This window comes from Aquila chrysaetos, chromosome 13 (genome assembly GCF_900496995.4).
Source record: "Aquila chrysaetos chrysaetos chromosome 13, bAquChr1.4, whole genome shotgun sequence".
Lineage (NCBI taxonomy): Eukaryota > Metazoa > Chordata > Aves > Accipitriformes > Accipitridae > Aquila > Aquila chrysaetos.
Window position 1 is genome coordinate 4,177,600 of NC_044016.1, and position 13,739 is coordinate 4,191,338.

The 13,739-nt window shown below is 47.0% G+C and overlaps 1 protein-coding gene across 4 annotated transcripts in view; it reads left to right on the plus strand.

Moving 5' to 3' along the window:
• Window positions 1-5,514: 5,514 nt before the first annotated feature.
• The window catches only part of KCNK12 (potassium two pore domain channel subfamily K member 12), a 30,144-nt gene continuing 21,919 nt past the window's right edge, over window positions 5,515-13,739 (plus strand). For 3 of the 4 annotated variants that reach the window (XR_005933875.1, XR_005933876.1, XR_005933877.1), the window contains exon 1: window positions 5,670-6,061. Coding sequence is in view for 1 of the 4 variants with exons in the window: in XM_041128548.1 (XP_040984482.1) it covers window positions 5,710-6,061 (352 nt within the window). In the remaining 3 variants the exon portion in view is untranslated. Of the gene's footprint in view, window positions 6,062-13,739 lie in introns of all 4 variants that reach the window. The other variant, XM_041128548.1, reaches the window with a different exon arrangement.

Genomic DNA, 13,739 nt, shown 5'->3' on the forward strand with positions numbered 1-13,739 from the left:
CCTAACAGTCTACATGAACTTGGCGGTGGGTTGTGTATTCAGAAATTATCCTTTGTAGGGCCTTGGAAATATTACAGAGCTGCTTCTCCCTGAGTTGTAGAATACTATCTTTCCATTATTAAAATGTATTAAAAATCCTTTGCATGCCGAGACACTGACTGAGATTTCCCTGCGCAAAGCAATAACGGAAAACAAATTAGCAAAACCAATGCAGGAAGAACATAATCCACCAGAGTGGAAGGTTTGCCCATAAAATGTGGTTTCATACCACCAAAGACTTGGATGAAAATAAGTCGTCTGAATACAGAACAAACTGCACAAGATACTGGGTGCCTTCAGCTTCCATTGACGTTACCGGCAAGTGAGAACACATTAATGTGCTCAGGATCCTCACAGCACTATGCAGGATCAGGCCTTTAGAAACTGGCTATTCATCACATTTAAATTGAATGTAATTGTCAGGGCTGAATAGCTAATTAGATTATTCTCTGTCTCTCTCAGTGAGAAAAGTGAAAGTGAGAAAGCGTAGTTAGATTATCACCAGGCCTCAGGAAAAAAAAAAATAAGGCCGTTGCATAACTATTCATACATTAGCAGGAAGAATGCAGGAATCTCTTGATTTAAACAGCAATTGTTTTCTGTTTCTCTTAAACTCGTGGAAATATTCTCTTAGTAAAACCACCTCTTCAGTTAATAGTACTCCTGTTTCAATACAGCTTAGCATCCCCCAGCAGTTAGACCTAGCAAGTCAAAACTTGCACATGGCTGACTCCTACCTCTCACCCTGACTTGATTTTTTTGATTTTGAGCTTGGGAGTCCATGAAAGGGCTCCCAAAGGATTCCCACGTTTATCTCATCAGCTTCTTCGGCTCTGCTCTCATGAAAGCCCGAGTGCTACTGACAGAGTAACTAGGGCTTATACAGCCCAGCTACCTGATAACGGTTTCAGCCCAAGACTCAAGACGGATCACCTGCTAGCCAACCCATAAAACGACTTGGTTATCAACCCCGCTGGCTGCAGTAGGCAACTCATGCCTTCAAGCTCAGCTACAAGCCCGCCTGTTTTCTCTCTCCCCTCCCCAAAAGGTCACCCTGATAGAGACAGGAGACAAGAAAGTAGAAACGGCCGTTTGGGTCACCGAGCTGGTCTTTTGCTTCGAATCCCACAAAAGTACTCTGAGAGGATGAGGAGACATTAGTAACATCTAAGGCTCCATGGAAACACACACTTTTCCCCTAATACTTTGTAATTAGCATACTTTTTGCTGTCTCGATGTGTCATCGCGCTAAGTAGGGTACCGGGAAGAACTCGCCCTCCATCCCAAAGTATCCAGACTTCTAACTTAGAAAACTGGCATATTCACTTATGTTATGCATTATGACTGAAGCCCTTGCTTACAATGCTACCAACGTTCTGATTGCATAGACTACCAATTACCTCATCCATTTCTTTTAATTACAAACTAATACCAAAGCAGAGACTGTACCCTTAAATGCAGTAGGAGGTACAAGTGAAGAAGAGAACCATCTCATTGCCTGTGCAGTTTCCTGAGCACCCAGACTAACCATAAGGCCACTCATTGAAAAGTAAGTTCCTTGGCACGCATTACAGATCAAAAACTAAACCATATTGGGCTGTATAAAGAGCAGCACAAAGACATCTGCACATTAATCGCAGCAGCAGTATCAGTTACAAATCTATTCGTCTTTGGTCACTGTCAAGGTAGAAAATACGTCCAGCTACTCCAAACGAGCTGTACATTTCAGGTCAGGGACTGTATGGCACGTTTACAATCAAATTGCGAGAGACACTTCCAGGTAATTACTTGAGACATTTCCATGCCAATATAGTGGTAAAAAGCTCCTAAATTACATAATTGTGAGGTTTTTTTCTCAGCAGATATTTGCTGCAAAGCCGGGGGGAGGTGTACGAGTGAAGCTTGTATTGAAACCAAGAATCTAGCTGTGGAGGTCTTAGTATCCCTGAAGAAGTGGTTTTGCTAACTTGCTTGCACACGGTCAAACCATGGTTGAGAATTTAAGGATTTTACCCACAAAAAAAAAAAAAAGAACCGTTCCCTTGAAAGGACTAACAATAACTGGGCTGTTTAAGTTTTAATATTAAACTTTATTCTTTAATAATGAGACATGATGTTCAGTGTTACAACTATTTTCAGACAATGGTTTAATTAAACATTTAATGAATGCGTCTCATTTCTTTGCACGAGCTTCACTCTAAACCACCAAGCTAATAATGTAAACATCACAGTTTGACTATTAAAATAATTGCTTTCACAAACACCGACCTCCTGGCAAACAAAATGGCCGGCACCTTGCATACAATGCACCCACAGTGCAGGGGTCCAATTTTAGCGTAAAACCCAATTTACAGTTGACCATCAGCTTTTAAAAAAAATCCTAGGCAAATGGTTTTAAAGACAGTGGTATTTTCACCAAATGCCTGGAGATTTGATTCAATTAATCAAGCAAATTTATAAAAACATCATTCATTTAACCAAACGACTGCCTTTGGGAGTTTCCCCCAAGCAGAGATGCAGCAGCAGCTTCGGGATGTTTCCTCAAACAAACTCTGGTGTCAGGATCAGATTAACCAAACCCGTGACCTTCCTTTAAGCCAAAGTCCTGTAGCTGTGGAGGATTTGTATCCAGCTAATGGAGTTTTTCTAGGAGTTAGTTGCTGTGGAAAGGACTATACATGAAAAAACATAGACGGACATTTCTTTTTTTTCCCCCTAGCTTTATAAGCAAAGAATTGAGTATTTTTGCAAAATGGTGACAAATTTTCAAGACTCCAAGTAAAAAAACCTTAGTGAAATGAGTTGTCAAAACATTTTGAAAATCTGTCAACAGCTCTAATTCTTAGAAACCATGATTCGGTGATGCTTGAAATATTGTCTTGTCCATGCTGAAGCAGCTAAACCACGTTCCTCGCTGCTTCAGCTTAGCTTTTTTTGTTTGTGGAAAGTTACCAGTATGCTTTCATATCTATTATGTGCTTCTTCAAGCTAATCGGCATCCCACCAGTGTCATCCTTTCATCGGCAGGACATCTCCAGAAAGGACACCACAGGCTCCAGAGTCAGTCGGCTTCTACTGCTTGGAAAAGATTCAGTCCTGTCACCCAAGGAAATAGCCAATTTTTCAGTCTCCACCTATGGTCCAAGCCATCACCCAAGAGGGGACAATGCATGGCATGGTGAAAATATGAGTTACACAAACTTTTCTAACCATCTTCCCACCAAAAACTTCACTGGCCTTTCACAGTAGGTGAAATTGCTGAGAACTCCAGAGAACTGGACCCTCATTTTTTAATGTTTTCAACAGAAAAAAGAAAAAAAAAAGGAACAGTCTTATCTCCCCTGCAAACACAAAAATACCAGGAATCCAAACCCCAATATCCAACTGCAGCAACATAATTCCCATGTATTCAGGTAAATTAGCTTGGATTTACAGCATCTGATACAGTGGATTGCAAGTAATCATTCCTGGATTACCGGAGTGGAAATTATTTCTAACTATAGCCATTGGCACTAAATGGTCCATATCTGACCTATTATATTAAGCCCTTGACTATCCATGGGAGACTTCCCGCTTGTTTTGATGGGCTTTTGATTAGGTCTGATATACTCCCCCCCCCCTTTTTTTTTTTGCTTCTTTTGTCCTTGAGATCTGCTATTACTTCCCACAGCTATTGGGTTTGTGATTTATTGGTTCAATTATTTTATTTTTATTTGGTTTTAGTATTTATAATGGGACACAACTGACTTTGAAATAGGAGCCACTTTTTTTCTTAAGGGTTGCATGTGGTATCGGTTGCCTTGAGCACAACAGGAGATCAGAAATCTTTGATACTTCTGGACACTTTCCTTCCACCTCTACAGAATGCTTTAGCACAAAAGCAATAATGGCAAAAAGCAAAGCTGAAACATGTTAGTGGCGACCAAAACATGATATTAGAGTACTTTGTAAACTAAGTTGTTGTGTTTTGTCTGTGGGCTTTTCCTAGGAAGCATAGGTGTAAATCCAAGGCATTTTCTTCACCTGGTGAGTACAAACAGTCTGTTAGGAAGGGAGGAAATTCTCCTGTTGCGGATGTAGCCAGAAGATAACTGCCAGTAACGTGAAATCTCAGGGCTGAGCAAAATCTCTCAGATCCAAAATAAGAAATAAATGGGTGAAGAACAGCTGTGGAGAAGTCCTAGCGATGGTAAATATCCATTTGCTAAAAGGCATCAAGTAGCTACCTTGAGGCAGCAAGGATTTTGCTGTACAAAAAATATAAAACTTAGGTTAAAAAACCCGCATAAACCAGTGAATAAACTCCTGTGAGACTGGCACTGGCAGCTGCAAACTGCGGGGAGTATTTGCTCTTCCAAGCCCAGATCTTTCCTACACGTGTTACCATCCCCTGCACACACGTTTGCAGGACTGGCATCACTCCCATCCTCTTTGCAATGCTATATCGGTGTGGATTCTCTTTTTTTTTTTTTTTTTTTTAAATACGAATGTTATTATTTACTACAAGTTTCTCAGGAAAGGACTGCAGTTCTTACTGCAGCCTAATGGATAAGAAAGGATATAGTGTTTGTTCCAAGCCAAACAGCAAAGAAAGAATCCACCGGCTTGGGAAAAAACCAAAAAAATCACCTTTCAGACGCTAGCTAAGATTGAATGGGCATTTGGCACCGAAACCAAAATTTATCATTTTCTTGGGTCTAACTTTGTGCAGCCCGAAAACTGGAGTCAGATCAGAAACACCAACTGGTGCGCTTAGAAACGGCTGAAATTAATTAATTAGCGCTCCACCGACCACCACCAGCTCCCTCAAAACCACCTCTCTGGGCGCCGGCCACGGAGAATAAGGTTTTAAAGCTACAAAAAAAAAAACCCAAACCACAAACCCTCCGCAACGGCAAGGCGCATCGCACACATGATGGAGAAGGGGGAGCAGCCTGCCTTTGCCGTGTCCCCCCATTCCCGGGCGTACCCGGGCCGGGGGGGGGACCGGCAGCGGAGACCCGGGGAGCGGCGGGCTGGGCAAGGCAGGGCAGGGCAAGGCAGGGCAAGGCAAAGCAAGGCAGGGCAGGGCAAGGCAAAGCAAAGCAAGGCAGGGCAGGGCAAGGAAAGGCAGGGCAAGGCAGGGCCGCCCCGCCCCGTCCCTCCCCCGGGCCGGGCCCGGCGGCACCCCGGGGGCGCGGCAGCAGCACCGGCGCCCCGGACCCGGCGGGAGGGCGGGCGGCGGCGGCGGCAGCAGCAGCTTGGGGGCCGCGGGGGGAGCCTTCCCGCCGGGGATGCGGTTCCCCGGGGGGCCGCGCCGCACGCTCCCGCCCTCCGCCCGCCGTCGACCGGGCGCCGAGCGGAGCCTCCGCCTCCCCGCGGCGGTTTCCCCCGCGGCGGGGCCGCCGCCGCCGCCGCCGCCGCCCCGCATGGCCAGAGCGAGCCGGCCGGGGCCGCAGCAGCCCACGGCCCCGGGGGCGCGGGGCGTCGGGCTGAGGGCGGGCGGGCGAGGCCGGCGGCCCCGGGGTGCCGCCGCCACCGCCGCCAGCCGGGCGGGCAGCCCCGCCGGGGGATGAGTCAGAGCCGCGGCCCCTGCAGCGAAGAAACCGCCGCCGCCGTCGTCGTCGCCGCCGCCGCCCCGGGCTCCGCGCCGCGCCGCATGCCCGCGCCCCCCGCCGCGCCGCGCCCCGGATGATGCCCCCGCGGGGGGCGGCGGGCTCCTGCCGCCGGCGGCGCCTGGCTCCCCTCAACGAGGACAACGGGCGGTTCCTGCTGCTGGCCGCCCTCATCGCGGCGTACCTCAGCGCCGGCGCTACCGTCTTCTCGGCCCTCGAGAGCCCGTCGGAGGCGGCGGCGCAGCTCCGCTGGAACCGGACCCTCCACAACTTCAGCCGCATCTTCAACATCAGCCTGCCGGAGCTGCGCGCCTTCCTGCGGAGCTACGAGGCGGCCATGGCCGCGGGCATCCGCGTCGACGCCCTGCGGCCCCGCTGGGACTTCCCCGGCGCCTTCTACTTCGTGGGCACCGTCGTCTCCACCATAGGTGAGCCACGGCCCGGCCGCCCCCGGGACCGGGGCCGGGGCCGCGGGGGGGGGATGCTGCGGCCGCGGGGCGGTCGTTATAGCGACCAAAGTTTGGGGAGAGCCGCCGGCGCGTTGCTACGGCAACCGGGGCTCTTGCAGCCGCGGGGTGGGGGGGAATAGGGGTGTCCGGGTCCCTGTGTCCCTTCACCGCCCGCCCCGGCGCACGGAGCCGGGGACCGGCGCTGGGCCCCGCTCCGGTTGCCGCTGGGGCCGCAGACCCGCTGACCCGTCGCGGCAGCCGGTGCCCCGGGGCCGGCCGCTGCGGGAGCCCCGTCCCTCCCTAGCAAAGTTTTGTCGCCGGTTGAGAGGTTGCACGGTTGGGCTTCAACCGGCCCGAAGGAGGGAGCGGGGCTGATCGCATCATCAGCCCTGCCCGCTCCCCGGTGGTCGAACGGCTCGTAACCGGGAGAGGCGGCGCGGGGCGGGGGGGGGGGGGGGCTGAATAGGCACCGGGCTACCGAAGATGCTGGACCAATAGCCCAGGCTTTGGCGGTGCCCGACCGCTGCACTCGGTGCTGGTTTTAACTGCTGGCAAAGTTAAGGTGCGTGTGGGAATAAAGGCAGAAGCTCCACGAAGCCGTATGTCTTCTAGCCGTGCCGAAATACACATTCTCGGTACATCGCTGGCTGCCGCTGACTGCGGTTACTCGCTATCTGGTAGGTGTTTAGGAAGAGCAGCGCTTTATGAGCAAATGGTGAGTTTAGGGGGGTGGAATTTTTTTTTTTTCTGTACTCTAAAATTACTATTTCTTACTTTTTTTACTCGAAATTTTTTTACTCTACAAATACCATTAAGAACTGCCGTGTGGGAGATTGGCTTGAAGTAAAGCTGTGGCTATCTGCTGCTCTCGGAGTATAGCTTGGGAAGCCCTGTCCCTGGGGAAACAAGATCTTTACGGATTTTCTCTCTCTGCCAGTTTTTAAGTTTTGTAACAAGCCAGTTGTCTTGGGGCTTCTGAGCATAAGTGTCATGCTTTCCCTTTATTAGAGAGGAAGAAACAGCTTGTTATTGCACTTACATTCATTAGGTTCAGAAAATGTTTTATCAATAGTGACTAATCTGTATAATAGAGTCGTGATGGTGACTACAGCAATGTTGTCAAGTATTGTTACTTTTTGCATTGAATAATTCAGTTAACTTTCCCTTTTCAAGTACATTCAATAGCCCAGTCATTAAAACACCATTTTAATTAAGCGTTAGGCCTTCTTCATCACAAAAGCATATATTTTTAAGGGTTCATTACAACAGACCTGAATGGATGGACAAAAAAAGTCGGTATATTAACAAACCCACTCTTTCCTTACACCTGCTGTAGCGAACAGAGAAATCTTCAGGTGACGTGTAAACGCAGATCCATTCACTCCTCCGCCAGCCCTGGCTTTTCCTCTCTGTGGTTGTTGAAATGTAAAATGTTTCCCCTTCATTTGCAAGCGTTTGTTTGCATCTCCACTTCATTGCCCTGTCTGCAGTCATTTGTACCTGGGAGGAGGGAATGAGAAACTCAGCAGGGTTTTTTTGGCAATCTTGACAGGTGTAAACGGCTGAACCCAGAATTCTGTTTCACATACTCCTGTAGCGCAACCGAGGCACCAATCTCTTTTTATAGCCAATAATGTCTACGTCTCTCACATGCGAGATGGAGGCTGAAGAGTGTTTTTCCCCAGCTGCAGCAAAGGCCGGATTCTGCCAAGCGTTCCCCTGAGTAGTACCTTCGCTTGGCATCCTACCTGCTAGTACTTACTCCTGGATTACTTCCACTACTTTGCGTGAGTTCAACGAGCCTGCTGCGGAGCAAGGTTTTGCTCTGAGCGAGGAGATGCAGGAGAAGGAGGAGATGCAGGAGAAGGTGGCTCGAAGCGAAGCCGAGTTGTGCCTTGGGGCACGACGAAGGCCATGGCAGAGCCGCCGTGCCCAAATGGTAGGTGTCAACGTGTCGCCTGGGGGAGCAGTTCCAGAGCCGTTCCTTCATGGTCCCTTTGTTCCCTTCCAGTCAGCTCCTTTATGTACCTGGAGTACCTTTGATTCCACTGTCAGCTCCCATACCATATTATCCTGGTTCAGAGCAATTTCCCTTGCCTTCGTGTCACACTTAATTGACGAGGAGAATGCTGCCTTGACTCCACCTCGCCAAGAACTACCAGACATCTAGAGTCAAAACAGCTCGCCTTCCTCAACAACTTCATCAGTTACATGTGTCAAAGCAACTTTATTACTCCAGCAAAACACGCTCCTCTCCTAGTGACGCATCGGAAAGCTTTCTTACTGCTTAACAAACAGCACGTAGATGCCATGTCTGTCAAGGGTAAATCACCCACAGGTTACTCAGCCTTTTCTCTGTAGAGGATTCCAACTTACAGAAAACTCGCTGGGTCTTTTCAAGTCCTCACTGTGCTCTCACTGGTTTTAATAAAACTACTAAATCCTTCGTAGGTAGGCATCGAAATACAGTCACCCAGGGACAGGGCTGCAAGTTTTTCTGGGGTTTGTGTAGGCTGAACAGAGGGAGGGAGACTCCAACTCTTCATCCTTCTGTGCACACAAGGGTTAGGCACAGTGGGGCTTGGAGAGAACTGCTCCGTCCACCCTCCTCGAGCAGGGCTTCTGCAGAGCCGAGCAGCAAGCCTGCGTGAGGTGCTTTGTGTCCTGTACTTCCCTGGCTGCAGTTCTGCAGCTTCCCTAATTACACAGGGACGTAATCAAACCCTCTGGGTGAGAAACATGTTAGTGGGGTCTTTAAGAAATGGGAGAGAGAGTTAAAATGAAATGTTAAGTCTAATCTTAAAGCGTTTTCCTGAATAGCCCACAAAGCGAGTGGCTTACAACACCCCCTCGATAGCACTCTGGGCATTCGTTTTTTTATTATTGCATTGTTTGTGGTTGCATAATGAAATGTTGAGTCCATTTTTCATTAGCCACATCTCGATTTTCAGAGCTATATAAGAAAATTCTTCAGTCTAATTTCTGATCGCTTGCTGTCAGTCTACATCATTTATTCAGTCATTATTTTGCACTCCAAAAGGTATTCTTTTGTAGGCAATTACTATTATTATTGTTCTGATTTCTTTAAAGAGCAGCTAGGTGAAATTTATTCTTGATTCATTGGTCTAACTGGCAGTAGACTTTGTTTTTCAGTCGAGTTTTTTCCTTCCTTCCCCAAATGAAAATCACAAATAGTTCCCAGCACTTTGTTAAAGACTGAAAGCAAAGCATCACTCAGACCAGTTTTCTTCCTGCTAAAATGTTGCAGAGTACAGCATAATCCATCATAGCTTTCCCCATATTCTAGTAGCACAGATTGATTCTGCCTAGTGCATCAGGCAACTCTGGGATGCCTGAAGCTCTGGATTTCTGACTCAGTCCATGAGTCTAGACTCTGTAACCAGATTTTTTTCCTCCCTTAAATGTTAGAATAAACATTAGGTGCCTATCTAGTAAGACATGTTGAGACATCCACTTACTAAATTTGGATTTTAAGCTTCTTACGTGTAAGTACATGTTTCAAAAATCAAGTGATACAATTGCTTTATCGAAATCCATACCATAAAAAACAAGGTCAAAAGAAGTACTGCAATATGTAAAAGTGATTTTTTCAACATAATATTTTTAAAAAGCACCTTTACTGCAGGTGCATTGCTTTGGGAGGGAACATGTCGGGGTTACAGGTGCTCGAGAAGGGCTGCTGGGAAGAAGAGGTGCAAAGATCTTCCCTCTGTACAGCTGTGCGAGGGTTACAGGTGTTTAGGGCACAGTCTATAGGTGTGAGCAGGACTGTTCATCTTTTCCTTATCCGCGAGGTATCCTGTTAAATGACTCAGTATTTGTGTGGACTGACAGCTCCACCCAAAGGGATGGGTTATCTCAAAGAGATAAGGCGGTGAGATGAGACGTAGGGCTTTGAAACTGCATGAAGAAAGGCCACGTAATGAGAGACATAATATTTGGTATTTTCTACCAGCTAACTAACCAGCTCCTGGCAGCTGCTCTCTCCTTGCTTGGGATGTTGGCTGGGTTAGACCTTCTTCTCCCTGGGTCCTCCGTAGGGACCCACCATACCCAGCACATCATTTCTGTGGGTGCTCCACAACCTAGGTACCATAACCACTCACTTCTAAAATACCCTCTGGCTCTGTGTCATAGTCTTTTGAGAAAATCTGGAGGTCCAGGTGTGCTGAAAGCCGTAATTCAATGGAAGTGATGTGCTAAAGACTGTTGGACAGCTCGGCAAGTGCATGGTCAGATGTTGGGCTAGGAGCCAGGGAGCGAGCCTGCCTGAGAGCAAGCACTTCACATGGTAATTTGGCAAGAAATTCCACAAATAACCAAGGTGGTCTGAAGGCTTTAAGGGGAAAATTTTTGAGCTGAATTTGAATTTGAGCTGCAGCTGGGGACGGTTCTGGCTCTCTGCTCTCCGTGAATGCAATTCCACTGTCCATACGGCCAACGCAAACCGAAAGGCGACAGTCACACCAGAGTGTGCACCTGATCAGCATCAGTGTTACGCTTTTTTAGGGCTCTGCAGTTCTCTGAGGCTTGTGCAGGCAGCTTTTGCAGAGGGTTCAAATTAGGAGGGAGCAGTTGCCTCCAGAGCTGACCTTCTTGAAGTTAAAAAATAACCAAACAAAACCCAAACGAGAAAGCAGTTGGAGGAGCAAGCAGTATTATTAAGCTGCAGTGTCAGGTTATTTGTCTTTGCCATCCTATATGCGGTCTGCAGGCAGCATGGGAGCGTGTTTCAGCTTGGTCTGCTGCGGCCAGATCCAATTCCTTAGGCGCATGTGATGTTTGGATCAATGTGCCGGTGGATTTCCGAAAGTTATTTTCTCACTTGGGTAGTCTTGACAAAGAACAGAGAGCAAGAGGCTCAGAGGTCAGCAGGTCAACGGTCAGCATATTTCTGTGGAGAGAAGTCATCCTAGAGTCATCTTCCTCAGGTGAAGACCTGGCACCATAGCAATGTTTTCTACTTGCCGTAGCTGCACGGGAGTATTAACTTCTTTGGGTACCACTGATAGGCATTTCCTAAATGTATGGGCTTAGGTTGGGTGCTCCGAGCAGAAAAGTAATCTAAATCACAGCTTCCCTTCCTGTAGTGGAGAGCAGCAATAGGAAGCTCTACTTGGAGTACATCCATGCAATTACACGGGTGACTTGAGGTGTCCCTGCTGAAGGGTTGCGATGAAATAATCTTGATCCTAAATTTGTTGGGTTTTTATTCTAGAAGGCGGGAGGGAGAAACCCCAGTACTTTAAATACAGCCCTTTTTAAAAGAGAAAAAGTTTTCTGAAAATATTCTTTTAATCAGTTTCAGTACTGCTTAGGGTTTACCTGTCCCTGTAGGGTTATGACAGACCCAGAAAATGAAGCTATTGATGTGCTTCAGTCATCTAAACTGAGAGATTTCTACAGAGCACATCAGCTCAGATTAGTTAATCTTAAGAGTTTCAGAGGTTTCTTAAATATTAAACCCTAGCTATGAAACCGAATGTTTCAAAACACTAACATCAGTACAATGGAGATCTAATTGTTGTTTTACGGCCAGAGAAGTTAAGTCGAGGACAACCAAATCGCACTTCTTTTTGGTGTGGCTGTAGAGTTTGGGGTGCTTAGCTGGCGCACTGAAACCTGGGCTCTCCAAACTGAACGTCAAGCACCACAGCATCTCAGAGCAGTCACCCAAAAAACAAAGCCCGTCTGTAACATCAGGGAATAAAGAATTTGCCCAGCATCACGTGAGATAGGGTCCCTCTCGCTCGGGTGGTTGAAGGAGCAAGGTCTCCTTAGTGGGTACGTACCTCCCGCTTAGCACGACGTTCAGTCTGGCCTTCAGTGATAGTCCTGCTGGGCAGCAAATAACCTGTGTTTCGGTTCCCTGTGCATTTAGAAGAGCCTGGAGATGTGATTGCAAACCAAACGTTGGCGGGCCAAATTACCACTTTGACAGCTCTCCATCCGCAGAGGTGACACGCGTGGCTCCAGCCAGTCCGTCTGTATTACTAAGCATCCTCCCCGTAAATCTGTTATCGCACCTGTAATAGCAGTGAGGGATCGTAATTTACTGGGCTTATCAGCTGCCCTGTTTTCTGCAGGCTCGTAAATCCAAATCCTGCCTGAAACCCTGCGGGCTGTGTTCCCATGGCGCCTGGCCAGTCCCTAGCCTCTGCTCTCCCCCTTTGCTCTCCTGGGGATATTCCCCCTTTCCTTCTCTTACAGCTTTTCTAACGCTCCATGGTCACCTGCCTTTCCCAGGCACTCTTAATTTCTCCAGCTTCTGCTGCCTTCCTCCCAATTAGCATGCCCTGCTCTACCGATGTTTTGTGTGCTTGATTAAATTTTAAATATTTGTTTGATGTCTTTGCAGTCTTTCAAGTTAATAACTACCAAAGGAGTAAAAAGTAAAGCTTTACAGTTTCTTTCTGTTCCTCTTCACACCTGTCCCTCTTCCCTCGTGTTGATCCTGCTACTGGCCCTTATTTGTTTTTTCAGTCTAACTATTTCTTCCTTCTCCGGTTGTCTTCCGTTTGACACAGATCATACACACTTCATCATTTTTTCTCGCTTTTACTGATCGATCATCTTTGCAAGCACACCGTCTTGCTTTTATGTGAACTTTAATTGCTCTTCATCGTGGGGAGAAGAGGAAGACAATTATAGGATAGATCTGTTGGCAATTAACTTCACGTAACAATATCCATTCCTGGTGGTGTGCTGGAAAATACAATGTCATTTATTTTAATGAATGCAGTATTACCTTCTCTTCGCAGCTGTTGAAGTCAATGAGAATTTCACCTCTTGCCGTAGTAGCATCAGGTTTAGAGCAACAGAAAACCAACTTGGAACATTTCATCTGCAATTTTTAGTATGAAGACAGCTTGATATTATTGGAAACATAGCCTGTACCCATGATGCATATAAGCCTTGCTTACCTTTATGAAAAGAGACAGTTTTCATAGTGTGTCAGCACCAAGTGCATATCTGAGTGCATTTTGAGAGAAGATGGGTAAGGACAAAGATTAGGGTTCATGCTGGTGAATATTTGAAACGTGAAAGTCCTCCTGAGCGCCATAAATCTTAGAAGTGATAACAAAACCTTTTGTCAATAGAAACACTTAAGTAACAAACAGAATTATAATCTAAGGGGCAATTGTATAGCAATCCAAACAAATCAAATATGTTTAATTTTATATCTCCCCAATAGCCTGCTTCTGCTGAAGTCAATAGTAGACCTGTCTACAGAGCTTTAGGAAATCCCACCTTGCTTATTTTATTGGCACACTAGGTTTATAAAACAAATGTAGGTCTGATGTTGGCCAGCACTTGTCATTACTGTTAAGTAGTACATCTCCCTGGGCTCAGTGGGTCTGTTGATGGCAATGGGTGGTATACCTGGCTATAGGCATCAGAAGGTTTCAGTGAGTCTCTCTTGAATCAAATGAGAAGTAGAATGAAAATTAAATCTAATTGCATTAGATGAGGCAAAGCATTAGCAGCCTTTTCAAGTAATTAAAGCTTTGGAGTGGAATAAAATAAGACATTGAACAGTTTGATGTTAACGTATGGGATTACTTATATGAGTGAGGCACTGCTATTGCTCGTGTTTAAAAACCCATAGTAAGTGTCCTTACTCATTGATGAAAAA